General features: G+C 44.0%; 2 protein-coding genes across 4 annotated transcripts; one reads left to right on the top strand and one right to left on the bottom strand.

The window, feature by feature from the left end:
* Positions 1 to 7: 7 nt before the first annotated feature.
* Positions 8 to 13232, bottom strand: LOC111162185 (RUS1 family protein C16orf58-like). 3 transcript variants are annotated; one of them, XM_022526410.1, is made up of 13 exons: positions 12921 to 13232; positions 11722 to 11821; positions 8456 to 8501; positions 6826 to 6858; positions 6634 to 6739; positions 4410 to 4511; positions 2369 to 2439; positions 2106 to 2290; positions 1968 to 2025; positions 1542 to 1612; positions 736 to 879; positions 561 to 638; positions 8 to 113 (listed from the first exon to the last, which is right to left on the bottom strand). In XM_022526410.1, exons 1-13 carry the CDS (start codon positions 13218 to 13220, stop codon positions 16 to 18), a joined length of 1392 nt encoding a protein of 463 aa, XP_022382118.1. In that variant the 5' UTR covers positions 13221 to 13232; the 3' UTR covers positions 8 to 15. The 3 variants fall into 3 exon arrangements, with proteins under 3 accessions (XP_022382118.1, XP_022382117.1, XP_022382119.1); XM_022526409.1 differs by lacking the exon at positions 11722 to 11821 and adding an exon at positions 12597 to 12711; XM_022526411.1 differs by lacking the exons at positions 4410 to 4511; positions 11722 to 11821 and adding an exon at positions 12597 to 12711.
* A 9127-nt stretch (positions 13233 to 22359) lies between these two features.
* Positions 22360 to 22837, top strand: LOC111162206 (alpha hemoglobin stabilizing protein). Its single transcript, XM_022526435.1, has 2 exons — positions 22360 to 22434; positions 22634 to 22837. Exons 1-2 carry the CDS (start codon positions 22360 to 22362, stop codon positions 22835 to 22837), a joined length of 279 nt encoding a protein of 92 aa, XP_022382143.1.
* The last annotated feature ends 341 nt before the right edge of the window (positions 22838 to 23178 follow it).

A 23178-nucleotide genomic window follows, 5' to 3' on the forward strand; every position in this document is an offset into this window, starting at 1 on the left:
CTCCATTTGGGCTGCTCACAAGATCTTCTTTTCCGGAGAGAGTAGCCAGGTGGCCCTCCACTCATCCACCTCTAGCTGGTGCTTCTCAGTCTTCCAGCCTGCATCCTGCAATCCTGGGGAGAGGTCATAATCAGGGTGCCACTGGGACTGCTGGGGAGAAGACTCTAGGGAGTCGGGGGAGAGCGGTAAGGAGCAGCACAGGCCAGGTGCATGCTGTGTGTACTGCCCAGGCTCCACTTGCCTCTGCTGGGCCATTTCTGGCACAAAATGAGGCTAAAACTTCATCTGGCTGTAGCGAGAATTCACTGACTTAGCACATGGGAAAGAGCTGGAATGGAGTAGGTGCTAAATGTAAGATCATCATCAGTCATTTGTGAGCAAACCTCCCCACCCCACGCCCCCAGTTCTTCAATGCCAACTGGAATTATAGAGATTGTCAATACTGACACAGCCTCAGTATCCCTAACCTCCCCATACTGCAGACAAGGAAACAGGTTAGGCAGGGTCTCTGGGGGAGAAGGCCTCAGAGGCCAAAGAGCCATGGAGCTTAAGGATGTTACCTTTCAAGAATTTTGGGAATAGCTTGTCCAACACTTGGTGTGTCTCTCTGACAATGACCCAGCTCTCCTTCTCAGGACCTGGAGGAGGGTGCAGAACGAGAAGCTGTCAGGTCCCCAAGTGGAACACAGTCCTTCTTCTCTGAGTCGTCAGCAGTCTAGACCGCGAGGTGCTTACCTGCCCGTACTTGGTTCCTCAGTTCTGTCAGTTCTCTCGGGAGGGGCCCCTCTCCCTGCAGGGCTTCAAGCACCAGTCCGTGTATGGCAGCCCTCAGGATGGTTTCAGGGCCTGCCATCTGGCTCAGAACAACTTGCACCCGGCCTGGAGAAACCCAGGGACAGACTGGTATTAGGGAAGGGCCACCTCCCCAAACACTCTCAAACCTACCATCCTGCTTCATCCCTGTCTTGAGGTGTTGGCCTGGCATAGATGGAGGCTATCTTTCACCCTTTCCCTTTCATCTTCATCTCCTGTTGTCCCAATGTTCTGGCCGAACCAAAATGCCCAATTTCCAAATACAGCTTTATAGGAGGCCACTGAGGTGGGTTTATTTTGCACGTCTAGTGAGAATAAGCACCTTTTAGCACACAACACACACAACAACCAGCAGACCAGTAAACCTCAGCATTTGTTTCCTCAACAGGTAACTCAGGATGGGAGAGAAAAGTTCTCCAGGGATAAGCAAAGGTCATAATCTTATTTGAGTACTTTACAATATATAAAGTGCTTTACAAAATCGCCTTATCTGATTCTCATAAAAACATGCAGACAATAAGGCAGGCATTGTTAGCCTCATTTTACCCAGCGACAAAGTGAATTTCATTGGGGCATGCAGCTATAATTTGAATGCACCAAGTCTTAGTCTAGAGCTCCCTCCAAGACACCGGGCAGCCTCTAAATTGTCCAGGGCTTGAGGCTTTGGAGCTGATGGAATGAGACCCCAGAAGGGTGAGTCTAGGGCTGGAAGAGCACAGCACACTTACTTTGTGACTTGTCCCAGTGAAGGAGGTAGGGTTCTTGGTGTCCCTCAACCAGCTGTTGTAGCTCAAAGACACTGAAGGAAAGAAGAGAGTGGAGTGGGGGAGGAGAAAGCAAAAATAGGATTAACCATCCAGTCAGCTGAACTGTCCTTACTTCATCTGTCTCTTACCACTTCTTCATCTCTCTCAGCCATTACCCATGCATGCGACATCCATCCTTCCTTTTTTTCCCTATGTCTAACAAATGTATCCCTTATATCTACTCAGTGTCACACCCCTGCTGCCCCCAAGTCTGATTAGTGGCAATAAGGGACCTAGAATAGAGAGGTGAGGCCCGGTCAGGGGAGGCCAGTGTGTAACTGGAATAAAGAGCATGTGTGGGGAGTGGGGGTGGCAGCGGGGGTGGATGGGAGACACTGGGCCACTTACCTGGAGATCAAGCGGTGTAGGGGGACCCCCAGGGATAGAGACAGAGATGGCCAAAAACCTGTGGGAAGTTGGGAGTCAGGATGCCCAGACAGGGAGAGACTGGGAGACACAGTACTTAAGACCAAGAGGTTGTGTCACCTGTCCACAGTGGCTCCATCTGATTAGCTGAGGTAGGCCCAAGTACCTCTCCCCTCTGAAGGAAGTGCTTCAGGACCAGCCGGAGCCGGCCTTCATTCAAGGTCTCTAGGACAAGGGCTCGGACTGCCCGGTAGTTGGCGTAGATGTGAAGGGCGGTGAGGAAGAAGAACCAACCGAGGCTGAAGCTGGGTGGGAGAGTAGGGTGGTCAACAGGGGTGGAGGCCCAGCGGGGAACCTCCTCCCTGCCCTTGATCCCGGCTTACCCAGGGCCAGCTGACACCAGGGGAAGCATCAAGAGGCTGACCAGGAGCCCTGCCAGGTTTACCAGTGTCTCCTAGAAAATGGCAGAAGGGCTGGGAGTTGGAGAGCTTCTTTCCAGGCCAGGCTAAATATCCTTGAGTACCTTTCATTACCTTTTTCCCTGCTGCAGTTCCTCCCAGGGCTCCCTACACTGATGAGGATGCCTAGTCAGTTTTTAATGAGTGAGTGGTCATTTAAGATACCAGCTGCTTCTGTGTCTAGGTGGATACAATGCCCTTGGAACATGTCTTCTTTGTTTTGCAAGAGTCCTCTGACTCTCTATAGAGTACCTCTATACTCAGCAAGTGAATGTCCTTGGAATGAGGAAGTTCTTAAATTTAGTGGTTTAAAAAGACTGATCCCCCTCAGCCCCTAGGTATACAAAAACATTTGCAAAGGGTTTAAGGGAACCACTCAGGAAGAAAGGCACAAGATCCAAACCTCTTCCCTTGAGAATCAGTTATCAGAACCCTCTAATGTCCTGAGATGGCCTGACTGAGCTCACCCAAGGGGAACAGACACCAGGCCACCTGTCCCCAACTCATCATAAGGGAGGAAGAGTCTGGATTGGTGGCTCCTGACTCCTGGAGTTGAAGGGAGAGCTGGTTCTGGCATGAAGCAGGTCTGAGGCTGAGAGAGCTCTTCCTACCCAGCTGTCCTGACAAAGGGGTGGGCTGTGGAAATAAAAGCTGTGGTTGTGATGGGAAATAGATTAGAGGTCTTGCTTGCACAAGAGCAGGAAGACCACCTCTCCCTCAGGTGGAAAGACTCATTTCCAGCAGCCACATTAAGTGGCAACAAAGCAACATCAACAGAAATCAGGGGCCTGCTGTAGGACTGAGCACATCTCCTGTGTTGCCCCTGTGATGTGTTCCTGCTTCTGCAAGCTGAGGGAGCCCCTGGGCTTGGAAAATATAGCCTGGGGGTATGAGGAGGGTTGGGGTTTGGAAAGAGAAGAGGTGAGAGAGAGAGCAGGCATACAGCTGGGAGATCCTAAAATTCAAGTCCTGGGTTGTACTTATTTCTCCCTTCCTGACAACCTATGGAAGAGATAATGGGAAGAATTTATCCAACCATTTCCTGACAGAAGGGATGTGCACAAAGGTATTCAAGAGGACTGAACGTCTTTCTGACTTATTTCCTCCTTTGTAGAATGGCAACAATGAGTCCCTCCTGTATTAATGAGTTCAAATGAAATACTTGGCACACAGCGCTTAATAAGTATTAGCTTGTGTTTACAGCTTAACACCTAATATTGTTCAAAGGAGTTAATTTTAAATTTAAAACAACTTCTATTTAGAAACTGAGCAAAACAATTTAAGAGAAGGACAGAGTGTAGGACTGGACAGAACAGAGGTTTCTAAATTCCTTCAGTGTCAAAGCTCTGTGACACTTCTGACTAACCAGTCCTCATTTTCCTCTTCTGTAAAACAGGAATAATAACAGTATCTGCCTCCTGGGGCTGGTGTGAGTTAAACAATGCAATACATATAAGCAGCTAGCACAGGAGCCTGGGAGGATCCCACACCTGTAGAGTTCAGCCTTAACGGTCCCCACCTTTACTCCAGGATGCCCTGGTCAGGTGACGGGCTGGGTCAGAAAGGCCTACGAAACTGTCATGTGGATACCTCTGGCCAATGACCCCAGCCCCCCTCACATGCTGAGCACTTTTTGACCCCCCAAGTGCTTTGACATATGGGGTCTCATGTGGTCAGACATCTACCTCAGAGGCTAGGGCTATGGCCCAGAGAGGGTGAAGGCCAGGGCGAGGGCCCACTCTTGGCCACACAGGCACTGGGAAGGAGCTGAGATGATCAGCTTGGACTTTTTGCCACTAGTACTCATGCCCTCAATCTGACTGCCTAAGTTAGTCAGAGTTGGGAGCATGACATTTCGTCCCATGTGTGTATCTCCCACCCCTACCCTTAGGAGCACTCAGGTGCTTCTCTCCATACTCCCAGATCACGGCCTGGCCTGCCTCCAACCCCAGTTCCAGCTGCTCACCTGGCTGCTGTCCTTGGCGGACACATCAGCCATGTTGTTTCTCCTGGCCTGGTGCATGGTCAGGGCAGCCCGAGTGGCCCCACCAGCCACGCTCACAATGCACTAGGTGGGGAAAGGGAGAAGGAAAGTCAGAAAGGCCACATGCTGTGGCAACAAAGGCACTTCTGTGGCTGTTTGAGAAAACCAGGCATCAGGTGACCAAACAGCAAAACCCTGAATGCTGTCCTCGGTATCTTGTTCTCATCCCCACACTTCCACTAGGTCCACACCCCCTCTTAGTCCTGGAGAAAACTAAAATTCTGCCTGTCATACGTCCCTGTGGCCTAGTCCCAAGGAACTCCATTTCTTTCCCCAGAGTAGAGGCCCAAAGACTGTTCTTAGTCCACAACTTCTACTTTGACTATACCTGCCTCTTTGCTAAGCTCCCAGGTCCAGCCTGGTTTCCAGCTTTATGCTTCCTCTCTGCCTGTAACCTATTCCACCCTCCTTCTGTTCCAGCGGAGGCCTAGTCAAGTCTTCCAGGCCACTTCAAAACCCACAGTGATGGCCTTGACCTCCCATGGTACCCAGACCTCCTCAATCCCTGAGATCTAGGATGGTAGAACTCATCAATGAGGGTCAATGATCACTGACATCCATTTCGCACTTATCAAATCTCTTTTCGATGCCTGAGACAGATTTAGTGCTGTGATATAATTCAGATAGAATCCTTGCTCTCATGAAGTCTATAAATCAAAAGACAATAAATAAACAAGTAGTCAGGCAGGCAGAGGAAATAATTTGTTCAAAGGTAAGAGGAATGTGGTACGAAATGAGGCTGGATTGACCAGATCATGTGGAATCCTGCAGATCTTGTTAAGGTCTTTATCCTAGGAGCAATGAGGGCAGGGAGATGACCTGATGTAGGATCACGGGCTGCTCTGAGAAGTAATGAAGAGAGGTGAGAATGGAAGCAAGGAGACTACCTAGGAAGCAACCAAGGTTTTTTCAGCAGCAAGGAACCAACCACCAGATGGAAGTTCAACTGAAGGTAACAGTGGGCGGGAAGGAGAAGGCCTGGATGACAGCCAGGCTTCTTACTGGTGTACCTGGGGTATGGAGGTATTAGTCACTGAGACCAGAACTCTAGAGAGGGTGAGAGGTGGTCAGGGGAAGTTCATGGCCCTATTCTACTCCTTTATATGACAGATGAAGAGACCGAGGCGCCAAAGGCAGAATATAGTGCATAATTTGAAACAGATGGCAGAGGTCCCAATCATGGGTCTACAGCTACAGCACTAGTTTTCTCTGGTGTTTCCTGCCCCGGAGTTGGAGGGGGTGCTCAGGGCACTGGGCTACATGTAATCCACCACAAATAACTGCTGTCTCTGAAATGTCACTAGTGCCCTGTGGAGAAGCACTGCCCTGAAGTAATTCTGAACAGACAGATGGGCTTTTTAGATGGATCTTACATGTCTTCTTGAGTCACTGCTCTGTGCCAGATACTTAACACTGTGGTGAAGACAGATTAAGCTCTTTACTGAACTATGCCTCAGTTTCCTCACCTGGATGTGGCCAACCTGAAGGAATTGTGAGGGTGAGCAGCCTGGCAGAGAGGAAGAGCTCGCATTCACCCCATGTGACCCTCCAGCCTTACAACCACTTCACGCTGTCCTGCCCCTGGACCTCGACCCACACTCTTCTTTCTGCTTAAAAACATCCACCCTTCACCTTAAACTCATTCTTCAGGACCCAGGCCTAGGGAAGAGGCCCATCTCTTGACTCGGCTGGGATCCCTGCTCAACCCTCTCGTAGGCCCCTACACTTCTCATCTGGAATACCTGTAGCTACAATGTTATAAACTTTTGTTTAATTATGTGCGGCTTTCTTCCAAGAAAAAAATGGGAGGGCCTATATTTTATGCCCAACATGCAGTAGGCACTCAAATATTTTACCCAGAAAATGAAAGATAGCCAGAGAGCTGGTCCCAAGATGTTGACACTGGAGCACCCTTTCTATCTTTCGGCTCAGAGTTCCTCACCAATCTTGTGGTTTCAGACATTGTCTTATATGTGAGGAACTATGTGGCTGGAGGAGAATCAGAAAATAAGGTTGAGTATGAGCAGAAAACTCTGAAGTTTTTCACTTTTCTACAAGTGCTTTGAACACAGGGCCCAGGCTGGTCTCAAGTAAGCTCAGATACAGCACCAGCAAGGCAGGTATGGGGGGCCCGAGAGGTGGATACCTTGGCCAGGTTGCTGGTACAGACGATCACGGTGAAAAAGATTGGATATATGGGAGCTATAATCTCGAGGAACATGGCTACATCGTTGAGGATATCAGCAAAAAGCCTGGGGGGGAGGGATCAGAGGTTAGAGATCAGAAGTTAAGAGACCTCCATAATAGCTTTCCTCCCCTGTCTTCAGCCCCTCCTTACCTCCACTGCTTGGCATTGCAGTCCAGTTTAGTCCTGTTGGGGAAGAGAGGTTGGTTTGCAATTTGAATTTAAGGAGAAAACACAACCCATGGGCAATGCAGGCCATCCTTAGGCTGAGGTTAAGGTCTGAAGGGCTCGGCAAAATCCATACTCCATGAAGACATCTGTCCCAACACCCTGTCACTGCTGCCTGAAATACCATTAGCTGCGAGAGAACCTTCAGAGGTCACTTAATGTTTCCCCTTTACTACATCCCCATGATGCATGAGGGAAAAGAACTAATTGTCTTGTGGCTGCTCCCCACCCTCTGGCCTCCTCGGGGAGAAGCCATCCCTGGGTCCCTCTGCCATCTCCCCACCCCTTCCTCCCACTTGATCAAGAGTACCCAGCAAGAAGTCCACATATTTTGGACTGGTAAGCAACTACATTTAGTGTAACCCCCACAGGTTACAGACCAGTAGCCCAGAGAAGACACATAACTTCCCTCAGATCATATGGAAAGCGGGGGCCAAGAAAAAAAATATAATGGCCAGGGGCAAGAGGGAGGCTCTGACATCCAGGCCGAGGATAATTCTATCACCAAGAGGATGGATGCCTCTTCTGCCAGGCAGAGGGACTCCCTGGCCCATGCACAAACACCTGGGGACCTCTTTTCCAATAGTCTGGTAGCAGGGGGTGCTGTAGCCCCAGACCAAGCGCAGAATTTACAGCATTCCCTGTCCCTTACTTTGAAACCTCCTGGAGGGAAAAGGAGGATTCCAAGGTTGGGTATGGGGCACACAGTAGAAACTCTTGAGGGAACAAATGGCAAAAGCAGAACCAGAACACGTGGGCTTAGTCTAGGGCTCTGCCCAATAAAGTAGCCTGATACTATTAGTTATAAGCTGTGCAACTTGGAAGTGATTCCTTTTAGGTCTGCTAAAATGTACACATTCAATCCTTCTCTACACAAAATTGTTCTAAGGATTAGAGTGATAAGCAGACAGCCTGTGAGGCACAGAGCTGTTAGCAACAGCTAACACTTATTAGTGTTAATAATTGTTATTATTATGCTTATAATGAGCCACAACATGCTATGCACTTTGCATAAACTATCTCACTGAACACCTTGTAGGTAGTATCTGCCTACAATTAACTGGAGATACTAAATTACTCCTCAATACTGACATGAGGAGGAAGAAGGCAGCACAAGATCCTTAATTCCTTCTAGATAGATGGTAATGCTCATTCTGTGTGAGACAGGGATCCTGATGACCTGCCCGTCTAGTCCCCATTAGCTTCTGGAGTAAAAGCATTCCTTTTGAATTAAGCATTTTCCTGTCCAGCCTTCTTTTTCAACAAGCAAAGAGAGGATACTTAGAGCCCTTTGGCTGATTTTTTCCATGGTGGGCAGCAAATTAATGCTCTGAAGGCAGATGTGATCATAGCAATGGTTCTGTGGCTTCATTGCTGGGGTGAGCCACCTGGACCGGGTACTTACTAAGGACTCCTTAGCTCTGATGAAATAACTGCTAAATCTCCCCTCCCCTGGAGACTGGTAGGAGAGAGGAGGAGCTGAAAGTACAAACTAGGATGAGATAAATGTGACCCCCGTCTGGGGAGAGTGGCCAGACCAAGAAGATAAACTCACCCCTTCCACCAGGCAAAGAGGATGCGGCCCAGCATGCCAGTTGAATCTGGGGGGAGAGAGGCACTGGTAAGGAACAAGGAAGAGCCTTGGGGGCTGTTGGGCCTGGCAGACCCTGGCACTGAAATGGCTGATTCACCTTGCGTCACCGCTCTTAGGAACTCAGTTTGGCACCATAAATATTGGATAGTCAGAGCTGTAGGATGGGGTCAGAAGTGTCTAGACTTAGCAGGTCCTCATTATGTACCCAAGAGAACTATGTGCCCATGCACACCAAGAGACATGGACCAGAAATACTTTGCAGCATCGTTCACAAACAGTCAAAGACTGGGAATAACGCAAATGCTCATCAACAGGAGAATGCATAGATAGATTCTGTTATAGTCTCTTAGTGCCATATTAGACAGCAGCAAAAATCTAATGTACAACTACTCATATCAAAATGGATGAATCCTACTATTATAATACTGCATGAAAAAACAAGCCATGAAGACTAGATACCTTTCATAAGGTATATACCTTTCATAAAGCTCTAAAACTAAACAATCCAGTGTTTAGGTATATATATCCAAACGGCAAAACAATAAAAAAAAAAAAAAAAAGAAAGGAAAAGCAGGAAATCCTGTGTGGAAAGTTCAGAGGTTATTGTTGATATTCTAGCTCTTAGGTTGGGCAACAGGTTCACATGTGGTCATTAGAGTATCAGTTAGAAAAAAAGGATGTGAATTACAGTTTGATGGCAGACAGCTGGGGTGTGAGGCAGCGGGGAGAGGCCTTCTCAGACTAGTCAGAGAAGTCTCCAGGAATCAGCTAGACCCTCATTTGCACAACACATGCCTACTGGCTACTTACTTTGTGCCAGGCATTATAGGAGGTAAGGGGATACTGTGACCCAGAAAATCATGATTCCAGACCCAAAATACAGTGTAAAAATAAACAGCAGTCAGTACGAGAAACACTGATTTAGACCAAGGATCAGTTAACTGCTGTCCACAGTCTTCCACGCCCTGTTTTAGAAATAAAGTTTTATTGGAACATAGCTGTGCTCATTCATTTACAGACTGTCCACGGCTGTTTTTGTGAGACAATGGCAGAATCAGTTGCTGTGACTGAAACAATACAGCTTGCAAAGCATAAAATATTTACCATCTGGTCCTTTACAGAAGTTTTGCCACCCCATGATTAAAACCCCTTATATTGAAAGTAGCATTAAGTTCAGCAGGGGGATCACAAAGGACTGTTTTAGGACCAAACAACTAACTCAGAAAGCCTCACACAGTAGACACTGGAAAGGAAAGATACAGTGGGCAGAGGACTCCTAACTTGTTTGAACTTGAGCGCGTGGACCCTTAAGGGAATCCAAGAAGGGAAACTAGGTTGTAGGGAGGGTTGGGAGTATCCTACGCATATAAAGGTGGTGACAGGCTGACCTTCCCCATTCTCCACTGGAAAGAGCAGTTCTTACCCCTTGCCCCAACCTCTACCCTTGGGCAGTAAGGCCTTCTATCTAGACAGTTTATGCAACTCTGGGCCTGAGGCACACCAGTAAACACGCTGCTGGACACCTGAAATCTTTACTCCTTTCAATCTTCACCACAATCCTATGAACTTCTAAGAGATCCTCCCTTTCACAGATGAAGTAACAAGCTCAGAGAAATTGGTCAACAAAAATAGGACATTCTGTGAGAAAATCTGGAGGTCCAGCTCTTCTGCAAGTACCTGAAGACATGGCAACACCAAGCCCGTCTTCCCTTACCACCACAACTGGCTGGGGTTGAGCAGTGGCTACCTCAGAGGCATACGTACAACACATTTCTCAACCTGGCCTGCTCTGTTTCTCTATTTCTGTCCCTTGTATGTCCCTGGAAGTAATATCTACCAGGTGGCTTTATAGGCTTCCTCCATCACCCACTTGACCCTCTTTCTTTCAACTATATTTTATTCTCCACAAAAAATTTGTTTCACTTAAGATTCTTGTATTGGCTCAACTTAGTAACTCTGAACATGCCAAGATTACTCTTACTTACTGGCAGTTCACTGGGCCAGACTCTACTTTTCTTCCCTCTGACTGCACACTCATATCCAATACAGTGTATGTTTTGCATACAAGGGCCACTGGGTAGAAAGGGGACCTAGTCTATCTTTCATCAGCAGCCCGCAGTCCTTGTCAGAATCTGGAAGTTGGCACTAGGACGCAACAATGACACATAGCCTCCCTGTGTCTGAAAGTCAACACTGGCCACTAGACTAGGAAACTTAATTCCCACTTGCTCTTCTTTGCCTCACTTACAACTAGCTGAGCTATATGATCTAGAAACTTTTGAGCAGTAGTAAGGAATCAGCTGTCCACAAACTGTCTAGGCTCCACTCTAAATCCCACTGGCAAGAATGTAGTAATGAAGAGTGGGACACAGGAGTCAGTCGGTCTGGGTCCAAATCCTGGCCCTACATAAACTTAGGCAAGGTATGAAACCTCTCTGAAAAAGGTATTAAAAATGCTATCTACCTAATATGGCTGCTGTAGAGATTAAGTTACATATTACACGTAAGTGTACAAGATTCCTGGCATACAGTGGTAGGCTGTCAAAATATTAGCTGCTAGTAGTAGTATTATTATTAGTTATGACAATTAATACCACGTTCCACTAAGAGACCTGTAATTGAAAATGACTTCAAAAAATTCCAAGGGAGTTTTTTATATAAAGCTCTGCATACAAATTTCCCAGGTCTGATGGAAATGAGTTTGTAAATTCTTTTCTAGTTAAGGCTTCTTTTAATATCAACAATAGGCTTTAAAAAGTAGTTACTTTTTCCTACCTTAAAGTAATCTTATTTTTTTTTTCATAACTTGAACATACATATGGGCAACATGTCTGTGATAAGACTAGGGTGCTTAGAAATGACATGGAAAACATCAATTACTAATCCATGGTCCTCCTGCATTCCAAACACTCAGCCAACAGGAGATCGAAAGGTTCAAATTAAGCACAGTTTGGTGCTATGAAAATGAATCTGGAACTAAACTCCTGGGTTCAAATCCATGCCCTACAATTTACTGGCTCTGATCCTGGTCAAATTACTTTTTCGTGCCTCAGTTTCCTTACCCACAGAATGGGTATAATAACAATACCTATCTCAGAGCTACTGTGAAGCCAGCATATTTAAAGACTAGTAGATAATAAACAGTTTGTATGAACTATTATTATTAAAAGAAGAGACAGCTAGGACAACAAGCCACAGAGAAAGGCTACTTTCAAGAGGTGACTCACATTGGGCCAGCTTGCTCAGTCTTAATAAGGATGTAAGCAGGAACCTCCAGATCTTCCAAAAGATCCATGGAGACTCATCAGAGATGTGGCCAGACTCATGCTAGAAGCAGAAAGAGCCTTCACTGTGGGTCTGATTTAAGTTCCCACCAGGAAAAGTAACGAAAGACAAAGGACAGTGGAGAGAGCCATACATCCTCCTGATGTGGAACCCATGGCAGTTTCCCTTTTCTTCTCTACCTCACTCTTTAAGTGGCCTGGTACCACACTGTATGTTCTATTTTTCATTAGCAGTTTTTCAAGAAGTTGTACACATGCACCAGAGGTTACTATAGTTACTATTTACAGCATCATCCAGTATCCCAGAGGTTCTAAAACGCCTTTTGTCTTTCCCAGAACCTCCTCCTTCCTACTCAGCACTAACTACAAAACTGTTTTTTTCTAGAACTGAGCAATTTCCCACATTTCAAGCAGCTGGTCCTTTTATTCAATAACTGCATTCTTATGTAATGCTCCACAAAAAGCCTAGGGGTAAAGGAGAGGGGATGATTAACTTAGGGATTTGAGCTCCTGATGATTTAGAGACTCTGAACAGTATGAGGAACAGATGGCGGCTGCAAGGCTGGCGCTCAGGATGAGGATATTCTGGCAACTAATTAATCGTTGAATAAAACCAACAAAAATACGTTTAGGGACTAGAGTTGGCTCCTAGATCCAATCAGGAACGAGTCCATACATATACACACCACAGCCCAGAACTACAGGCCAGAACACTGGGACAGGGGACAGAAGGGGTTGGACTTCCCATTTGGAGGAAAAAGAGGCCAGTGAGATGGGCTGGCAGCAGCGACAGGTGAGGTTCCAGGGGCCCAGCTCACCTTTCACCAACCAGGTGGCAGTGGCAGCTGAAACAGAAGCTTTTGCGTTCCCCACCCCTATGCCCAGCAAGACTGCATGGGTAGCCAGGGAGCCTGAGAGGCTGGAAGCAAAGGCCTGGAGAAGAAAAAAGGCGGGGTGAGGACCGTGCGCAGGGGCACGGAGGTCTAAGTTTTATTACCAGCTCTCACAGATGTGTGACCAGAAACATGTCGCAGTCCCGCTCTGAGCCTCAGTCTCCAAGCTCTCAATGGAGCGAGGTGGCCCGCACTGCCTCCCTCACCCGTGGCTCTCTGCTGCCCCCTACCCCAGTTGGCCAGGCTGACCTGAACGGAATCCCATAGCTGGTAGGGCAGATAGTCCCGGCTGACGCTATCGGGGAAGCCCTGCGGCAGGAACACGGCCATGAGACGGGAGAGAGATGGTGAAGCAGTCCCGGGTGTACCCGCTCCGCCGCCATCCCGTCCTTGGGGTTTTGCTGTGAAGGGCCCAGAGAACCCCCACCAGCGCCACCCCCAAGCCTCCCACTGCAAGCGCCCGTCGGCGGCGGCGAGGCAGCCCCGGGCCGTCCCGGAACCGAACTGTTCCGAGCACAGCTGGGACTCTAGATTCGCGCCGTTCGCCATTTCAGAACTCTTCCTTCAGGGCCTCTGCACGCGAAACGTGGCAGAACTACATTTCCGGCTTGGCTACGGCGGCTGTAGAGGTGCAATCTTTCTTCGCGAAGATGCCACCGGCCTCTGCGTCCCCCTTTGTCCAGCCCAGGGTACCACAATTCCTCCTGGGGCTTCTTGGCCCCGCTGTGGACACGCCAGGGCTGCTCTCTGCTTTTGTTCTCTGTAGCGTTTGTTGCTGGACCTCGGGAGCAATGGGAGCCCTTTAGCTGCCCAGTCCTGGAGATAACTGCATTCCTGGAATCTGCAACTTTCAGCTAGGGGCAGAAGGAAGAGGGGAACCGTTGTGTTTGAGACCCAGTACCACGACAGGATTTTTAAATTTTGGGCAAGTCAATGCCCTTCCCGGGGCCTTAGATGCTGCCTTTATTTTGAGAGCAGGGACTATATATTACTCCTTATTTTATCCCCAGCACCTAACACATAATAGGTGTTTAAAAGATACAATGAATGAATAAACAAACCAACGAATGCATGGTGAGAAGGTGGACTAAATGATCCCTGAGGTCCTGGGCCTTACCCAAAACTGCAAGAGTGGGATTTCTTTTCTTTCTTTTTAAAAAATTTTAAATTCTATTTAGTTAACATGCACTGTATTAGTTTCAGAGGTAGAATTTAGTGATTCATCAGTTGCATATAACACCCAGTGCTCATTCTATCAAGTGCCCTGCTTAATGCCCATCACCCAGTTACCCTGTCCGGTCACCACCACCCCTCCAGCAACCCTCAGTTTGTTTCTAGAGCTAAGAGTCTCTTATGGTTTGCCTCCCTCTCTGTTTTCATCTTGTTTTTCCTGGAAGACTATTATTTCTGAAAGGATCCTTAGGACATCTGAGGAATGAGAAAATCAAGGGATTGCGGTTAGTAGTCTCAGAAAATAAGAAATAGGCAAGAAGTTCTTGTGTGTTTATTGGTGGAAAGGGTCCATGAAACTGGGGTAAGAGTCTAAAGAGATTGTTTCTCTCTCTCCCAACTTATACCCCCACTTTGTCCGCTTAACTCATCCCTTTTTCTCTTTCCCTCTCTCCCTTTCTCTTTCCATCTAGTGTAATGTACTGATTCCAAAGTAGAAATTTGACCAAAGCGCCCTTTATTTTATCCGAAAATAAAACATCCTGGTTTCTTAGCCTGGCTTTCTTGGACTCCCACAGTCTGACTCCCTGGTTTAAACTTCTGATTCTCTCAAACTATCACCTTCTCCTAGACCTCAGCCTGGAACACCCTTCTACCCCGCCTCACCTTATCTGAGACCTACACAGAGTCTCTCTGATGCTAAGATAGACCTGGGTTACTTCATTATTATTTTTTTACGTTTTGAGTTTTGTGTTAGAGTGAAAAATTGAAGGGTTACAAATGTGTAATACTTTATTTATTTATTTATTTATTTATTTATGTTTTTATTTAAATTTCAGTTAGTTAACATAAAGTGTAATGTTAGTTTCAGGTATACAATTCAGTGATTCAACACTTCCATACAACACCCAGTGCCCATCACAACAAGGGCACTGCTTAATCCCCATCACCTACGTCACCATCCCCCTACCCACCTCTCCTCTGGTAACAATCAGTTTGTTCTCTATAGTTCAGAGTCTGTTTCTTGGTTTGCCTCTCTATATCCTATTTTTCTCCTATGCTCATTTGTTTTGTTTCTGAAGTTCCAGGCGTTTGTTTTTCTCTGACTGATTTATTTCACTTAGCCTAATACTCTAGCTTCATCCATGTATTTGCAGATGGCAAGATTTCATTCTTTTTAATGGCTGAGTAATATTCTACTGTCTGTGTTTTATGTATAATATATAAAAATTAATAAATATGTATGTATATATTGCATCTTCTTTATCCATTCATCAGTCAATAAACACTTGGACTGTTTCCATAGTTTTTGGCTATTGGAGATAATGCTGCTTTAAATATTGGGGTGCATGTATCCTTTTAATTAGTATTTTTGTATTCTTTGGGTAAATACCTAGTGGTGCAATTGCTGGATCATAGGGTAGTTCTATATAGAACTTTTTGAGGAAACTTCATACTAACAAATGTGTAATATTTTAAATGTTAGTCTCTGAATGCATTGAACTCTGAAGCCAACCTGTACAAATGAATTCCATCAGAGGTCCTTAGTTTGAACCCACGTTCTTTCACTTAGTATCTGTGAGATCTTGGGCAAGTTTCCTATCTTTCTGTTCTTATTTCTTCACATATAAAATGGCAATAATACTAGACCTACAACAGTAGGTTTGGATTGAGGGTTAAATGAGTCACATGTGTAAAGCTTTTAAATTATGTTTGGCACACAGGGCATGCTTTTTAAGTGTTGACCATTATTTGGAGTTAATGTCAAGTATTCAAATATGGGATTTTTTGCTCCATATGAGGCAAATGGCCCTCATGACTAGCATCACCATATAAGTTATTATCCAGATCAGAATTTGTGAGCATCTCATTAGAGGAGGCACTTTTTAAAAAATTATTTTTATTAACATGTAATGTATTATTTGCTCCAGGGGTACAGGTCTGTGAATCATCAGGCTTACACATTTCACAGCACTCACCATAGCACGTACCCTCCCCAGTGTCCATAACCCAGCCACCCTATCTCTACCCCTCCACCCCCCAGCAACCCTCAGTTTGTTTTGTGAGATTGAGAGTCTGTTATGGTTTGTCTCCCTCCCAATCCCATCTTGTTTCATTTCTTCCTTCCCTACCCCTCACAACCTCCCGCCCCACCTCTCAAATTCCTCATATCAGAGAGATCATATGATAATTGTCTTTCTCTGATTGACTTATTTCCCTCAGCATAATACCCTCTAGTTCCATCCACGTTGTTGCAAATGGCAAGATTTCATTTCTTTTGATGGCTGCATAGTATTCCATTGTATATATGTACCACTTCTTTATCCATTCATCTGTTGATGGACATTTTGGTTCTTTCCATAGTTTGGCTATTGCAGACATTCTGCTGTAAACATTCAGGTGCACGTGCCCTTTGGATCACTACATTTGTATCTTTAAGGTAAATACCCAGGAGTGTGATTACTGGGTCATAGGGTAGCTCTATTTTTAACTTTTTGAGGAACCTTCATGCTGTTTTCCAGAGTGGCTGCACCAGCTTGCATTCCCGCCAGCAGTGTAGGAGGGTTCCCCTTTCTCTGCATCCTCGCCAACATCTGTTATTTCCTGACTGTTAATTTCAGCCATTCTGACTGGTGTGCGGTGGTATCATTGTGGTCCTGATTTGTATTTCCCTGATGCCAAGTGATGTGGAGCACTTTTTCATGTGTCTGTTGGCCATCTGGATGTCTTCTTTGCAGAAATGTCTGTTCACGTCCTCTGCCCATTTCTTGAGTGGATTATTTATTCTTTGGTGTTGAGTTTGAGAAGTTCTTTATAGGTTTTGGATACTAGCTCTTTCTCTGATATGTCATTTGAGAATATATTCTCCCATTCTGTCAGTTGTCTTTTGGTTTTGTTGACTGTTTCCTTTGCTGTGCAAAAGCTTTTGATCTTGATGAAGTCCCAAGTTCAGTTTTGCCCTTGATTCCCTTGCCTTTAGTGATGTTTCTAAGAAGAAGTTGCTGTGGCTGAGGTCGAAGAGGATGCTACCTGTGTTCTCTAGAGGAGGCACTTTTAACTGTTACATTGGGGAAACAGTCTGGAGCTGTTCTGGGCAAATTGGTATATATTATCACACTAATTCTGAACCTCTCAGCTTTACTGCCCACCACTAATTATCCACATTGGTTTCTCCTGCTCAGAGACCATGGCAGCTCTTGTTCACTGTAGCACTTATTTAGCCCTTAGCATATGCTTTCTGGAGCCAGTTTATATTTGCTTTTATTCGGTACCTATGTCCTGTCTTTCCAACTGAACTGTGAGGACAAGGACTCATCATCCACTTCTTTCAGAAGTGTCCAGATCAATGGCTTGACAAAGAGATTCCCCTTTTCCTATCCCCGTGAAACCTCTTGGTAGTCTGCATTCAACAGTATACCAAACACTGGACAGAATATTCCAAGCTGCTTGTCTCCTTGACTTTACCCTCATTGATCCCCACACTTCCACTCCTGTCCCCTTACAGTCCACTCTCCATGAAGTTTAAAGATCCTCTGTTTAAACTTCAGTGCCTTCCTATTACTTTTGTGGAAGGAGGTTTTTCCTCACACTTGGAAATGAAACACAAACTTCTTGTCATGGCCCAGAAAGCTCTGTAGATTGGATCTTGCCCTATCTCTCAGATGTTGCCCTTACCATTCATCCTCTTATTCCTCGCACTAGAACATAAACTCCGGGAAGACAGGAATTTTGTCTTTGGCACTGAATATATTCCTAGTGCCCTGTTCCAGTTCCTGGTGCAAGGTAGGTTCCAAATATCAATTTGTGGAATGAATGAATTTATTTTCTCAATAGCCCTTGTAAATAGTTATTATTTTTTCCCTTCTTTGCAAACAAGGAAACTGAAACTTATGTATGTGAAGTGACTTCACCAAGGTCACAGAGCTGAAAAGTGGCAAAAGCATTCATTTATTTATTCATTCAACAAATATTTAGTGAACAGATGCTAGGCCTAGTTCTTCTAGGCATTGAGGCAGGATTCAAATTTGTGGCTAATGATTTTAGGACAACACAATCTTCTTTCTACCTTTTAAATTTTGTATTCTTTGCAAGAATTATAAAAATAATAGAAGGGTGCATTCTTTCTGTGAAATAATTCAATCAATAATATAGATAGATAAGATCAAGTTCTCCCTTGACATTTATTCCTTTTTCCATTTCCCAACAAATATAAGTCAGTCCCCAGAAGTGAACATTGTTTACTATTCTAGACACACAGATACCCAGAGAAAGAGAGAGAGAGAGAGAGTGTTTTATGTTTAATCCCTACTCCTACAGGGTAGTCTGCTCTAACTATGGTTCAGTTAACATTATCTTAAAGATTTTTTAAAATGTATTTGTCAGAGAGAGAGAGAGTGAGAAAGAGCGCATAAGCAGGGGGAGCAGCAGGCAGAGGGAGAAAAAGGTTCGCTACTGAGCAAGGAGCCCAATGTGGGGCTTGATCCCAGGACACTGGGATCATGACCTGAGTCAAAGGCAGGTGCTTAACTGAGCCACTCAGGCATCCCTTTTTAACAGTATCTTCAATATCTTTTCATATCAGTACATAAATATCTACCTCATTTATTTTAATAACTGCATGTCATGCAACAGTATGAATGTGCCATTATTTCTTTAATGACTTCCCATATTAATGAGTGTTTGAGTTTTTCTGCCTTTTCATTATTATTATGGCAAATTCCTTGTACAGGCCTTTCTGTGCATTGAATATGAATAATTCTTTAGAGTTCAAAGCAGAATCATTGGGTTGAAGCATATATATATATTTTAATTTGAACAAGTACTGCCAAATTATCCTTCTAAAAAACTTTACCAATTTACACTCCTGCTAACAGTGCATGAAACTGCTTGTCATAATCAGGATATATCTATTTCTGTTGTCCAAAAAATTTCCCTTGGGCAGCTTTGCATTTTAATCTCCACTCGTGTTTGGATCTGCTGTCACTATAGATTATTTTTGCCTATTCAAGAATTTCATAGATATAGAATTATATTGTATATAGTATTTCATGTCTGGCTTCTTTTTTAAAAAAATTCAATTTCGGTGTAGTTAACATACTATGTTATATTAAGTTTCAGCTGTACAAAATAGTGACTCAATAATTCCGTATATTACTCAGTGCTCATCAGGATAAATGTACTCTTAATTCCCTTCACCTGTTTCAGTCCCCCTACCTCACTACTTCATGTCTTTTTTATTTCTCTGTTTCTTCCTTTTAATTGTATGTCTGTCTTCTTTCGCTCTTCCTAATTATTCTGAGATTCATCCATGTTGTCATGAATACCATTAGACTGTTCCTTTTTACTGCTGAGTAGTATATAATTGAGTGAATATACCACAATCTGTATATCTATTCAGTGGTTATTGGACATTTGGGTTTTTCCCATTTTTTAATTATTATGAATAATAATGTGAACATTTGTATTTGCATGCAAGTATTTTTGTAGACATGTATGTTCATTTCTCAAGGACTCTACCTAAGAGCAAAATTGATGAGTCATGTGGTAAGTGCATTTTGAACTTTATAAAAAAATTGCCAGGTTGTTTTCCAAAGTGGTTGGAAGTCCCACTTTTACAGTCTCACTAGCACTGTATCATAATTCTATTCATCCCATATACTCATCAACATTTAATCTGTCTTTTTAAAATTTTAGTCATTGTAGTGGCCATGTAGTGGTATCACCCTGTAGCTCTAATCTGTATTTCCCTGAAAAGTAATAATGTTGAATGTCTTTGCATATGCTTATTGGCTATTTGTATATCTTCTTTTTGAAATGTCTATATTAGTCTTTCAGCAATTTAGAAGACTAGATTGTCTTATTATCTATAAGGGTTTGTCATAAATTCTGTATACATGTTCCTTGTTAGGTTGTATTACAATTTTTTCTCCTAGTGGTAACAAATATTTTCTACCCTCGATAAATGAAAACATATTAATGCAAAAGTCTGTACACAAATATTTATAGAAGCTCTATTCATGCTTGCCCCAAACTGCAAATAATCCAGATGTCCTTCAGGGGGTGAATAAACAAACTGTAGTGTATGCATGTGATGTATACTCAGCAATGAAAAAGAACAACTTACTGCTACTTGCAACAACTTGCATGAACTTTAAGGGCATTATTCTCAGTGAAAGAAACCACTCTCAAATTTATATACTGTATAATTCCATTATAGGACATCCTCAAAAACACTAAATTGTTGTGATAGGGAAGAGACCAGTGGTTGGCAAGGTTTAGGTATGGGAGTGGGGGTCATTACAAGGGGTAGCATAGAGGAGTTTTAGGGGTGATAGAAATATTCTATGTCATAATTGTGGTAGTGGTTATATGAATCTATGTAATAAAATTCAGGAATGTACACAAAGGGAAATCAATTTTGTTGTATGTTAATTAAGAACATGTTATAAACAAAAAAGAAAATCAACAAAGCCTGTATAAGTATGTAGGTACCTATGAATGTTGGTTTTTCAATGGAGAAAGATGTGGCAGGAAATAAATATATCTTTAATACTGGCTACTTTGTTGGAGGAGGAAACAAAAATGACCAACTTTTTCAGTGTACATTTTTGTACTGTTTTGAAACAATTGTTTCAAAACACTTACTTCAATTAGCATTTAGTGATTTCAAAATTTGAAAAACATCTACTAAAAATGGATATTAGGAAAATATTTAAAAAGAAAAAAGTATTTCTGCTTATTTAAATACCTGATGATATGGTAGAGAACAAGAAAAATGTGTTTCTATTCTTTTTTTTTTAAATTTATTTATTTATTTTAGAGAAAGAAAGAGTGAGTGAGAGTGGGGGGAGGGGCAGAGGGAGAGAATCTTTTTTTTTCTTTTCTTTTTTTTTGTTTAAACATTTTTTTAAATTTATTTTCAGCATAACAGTATTCATTGTTGTTGCACCACACCCAGTGCTCCATGCAGTTTTAAAAATTTTTAAATTTTTTAAATTACTTTTCAGTGTACTAGAATTCATTGTTTATGCAACACACCCAGGACTCCGTGCAATACGTGCCCTCCACAATACCCACCACCAGGCTGGCCCAACTTCCCACCCCCTGCCCCTTCAAAACCCTCAGATTGTTTTTCAGAGTCCATAGTCTCTCATGGTTCATCTCTCCCTCCAATTTCCCTCAACTGAGAAGGAGAGAATCTTAAGCAGATTTCCTGCTGAGTATGAAGCCCAATGGGGGACTCATCTCACAACCCTGAGAACATGACCTGAAGCCAAGAGCTGGACACTCAACCAACTAAACCATCTAGGCATCCCAAATGTGTCTCCTTTCTTATGGGGCACAGTCTGGTAGAGTCCAGTTTTCCACATCCTACAAGTGTCTCAGTCACAAAATGTGGCTTCAATTAGTCTCTGCCCAATAGAATTTTTTTATAAGGATAAATACCTTAATACATACTTGAAACAGTGCCTGACACACATGATTAATGTAGCTGCTATAATATATCATCTATGAATTGGAGAATAATTGCCATGGAAATATATATATATATTTATATTTATATTTATATTTATATTTATATTTATATAATGGAATATTATTCAGCCATAAAAGAGAATGAAATCTTGCCATTTGCGACATGGATGGAGCTAGAGAATATAAGTGGAATGAAGCAAATAAGTCAGTCAGAGAAAGATACTATATGCTCTCACTCATATGAGGAATTTAGGAAAGAAAACAAACAAGCATGGGAAAGGGAGACAGAGACAGAGAAGAGAGGGAGAGAGGCCAGCCAACAAACAGACTCTTGACTATTGAGAACAAACTGATGGTTACCAGAGGGAAAGTGGGTAGGGGGTGGGTGAAACAGGTGATGGGGATTATGCACTTGGAATGATGAGCACAGGGTGACATATGGGATTGTGGAATCCCTACATTGTACACCTGAAACTAATATAACACTGAATGTTAAGTATACTGGAGTTAGAATGAAAAGAAGTGTCTGCCATGTAATAGGCAGTCAGTTAATATTAGTTTTGTTGGCCTGAATTTTAGTTTTGGAGCGCGGGTACTGCGATGTGGGGTAGATGGCAAGGATCTGTCCTGGGTTTGGTTTTCTGGGCCTCCCCACTTATCTGTCTTTCTTGGCCTTTCTATCTTTTAACTTCAGGGAAACGTCTCCCTCCGTCTCATCCCCTGGTTGACTTATCACCCTCCTTCAGGACCTAGATGCAGGGCGTTTCCCTCTTAGGCAGATACTTGACTCCTTGCCTACATTTAGTTAAGTATGCCTACATACTCTGGAAAGTGTGGGTGAGACATACATAGCACTGGTGGACCTGCAGGTGAGCCAGCCTGGGAGAAATGTGATCTCAGAGCAGGGCATGATTTGAAAGGTGTTGGAGAGGGGGTCCTGCAAGGCACCAGAGATCTTTAAGGGGAATGAGGGAATTGGGGGGAAATACCCAACAATGAGGAAAAATGATACTTAAATTCTATCTTTCTCTAACTTAGGCAGATGGCTCTTCTTCAGGCCAATAAGGATCTCATTTCTACAGGAATGAAGGAATTTAATGTTCTGCTGAATCAGCAGGTAAGCCCAGGCACTGTCTCAAAGGACAGGCAGAGACTCTTGGCAGATGGGTGAGGGGAGAGAAGGGAGAATAATTTAGAGCTGGGAGAGCAATGGTGCAGTTGATGGAAATCAGAGAAAGGAGGATGTTGGAGTTTGTGAGTTATTTCTGAATCACACTGGTGACTACATTCTCCCTTGCTTTCCCCTCACTCTGCAGGTCTTCCCTAATCCTCCTATACCTGAAGAAGCCATGGTGACTATGGTGGATGACTGGGTGAACTTCTACATCAACTATTACAGGAAGCAGATGGCAGGGGAGCAGCAAGAGCAGGAGAGGGCTCTACAGGAACTTGAGCAAGAGCTAAGAACTCTGTCTGCCCCTTTTCTGACCAAGTATAGGGCATTCTTGAAGTCCTTTTGAGCACCTAAATCACTCACTGCCTTTCTCCTAGCCCGAATACCCAGGCCTGCATCTCTAAGAAACCCTTAAATCCTGCCTCTGTGTTCTTCAAGTGCTCGGGCTCTGCTCCTTCATGGTGTTATTCTACCCTGACACCTCAATAAAGACCAAATTGGTTTGCTGGTCTTCCTGGCTCTTCTGTTCTTTTTCAGTTGCTGGTCCCTGACTTGTGGAGGCAGCTGGTTCCTTTTCCTTTAGCTCTGCTTCCTAGATATACTCTCGGGTGTTTAATTTTTTTAGAGCAGAGGTTAGCAGCCTTAAGTAGCCACTGGGCAGTATTAAAATAGTCTAAAGGAGAGGCC

The sequence above is a fragment of the Enhydra lutris genome, unplaced genomic scaffold (genome assembly GCF_002288905.1).
Source record: "Enhydra lutris kenyoni isolate GAN:26980312 unplaced genomic scaffold, ASM228890v2 scaffoldscaffold90, whole genome shotgun sequence".
Taxonomy (NCBI): Eukaryota; Metazoa; Chordata; class Mammalia; order Carnivora; family Mustelidae; genus Enhydra; species Enhydra lutris.

Bases quoted from the DNA above. Each gene is read 5' to 3' on its own strand.
- LOC111162185 (XM_022526409.1), bottom strand. From the start codon at position 13,220: ATGGCGAACGGCGCGAATCTAGAGTCCCAGCTGTGCTCGGAACAGTTC. The intron at 12,712-12,920 runs GTCAGCCTGGCC...TTTCTTCTCCAG, and splicing joins AGCTATGGGATTCCGTTCAG to GCCTTTGCTTCCAGCCTCTC. The intron at 2,026-2,105 runs GTGACACAACCT...AACTTCCCACAG, and splicing joins GATGGAGCCACTGTGGACAG to GTTTTTGGCCATCTCTGTCT.
- LOC111162206 (XM_022526435.1), top strand. From the start codon at position 22,360: ATGGCTCTTCTTCAGGCCAATAAGGATCTCATTTCTACAGGAATGAAG. The intron at 22,435-22,633 runs GTAAGCCCAGGC...CTCACTCTGCAG, and splicing joins ATGTTCTGCTGAATCAGCAG to GTCTTCCCTAATCCTCCTAT.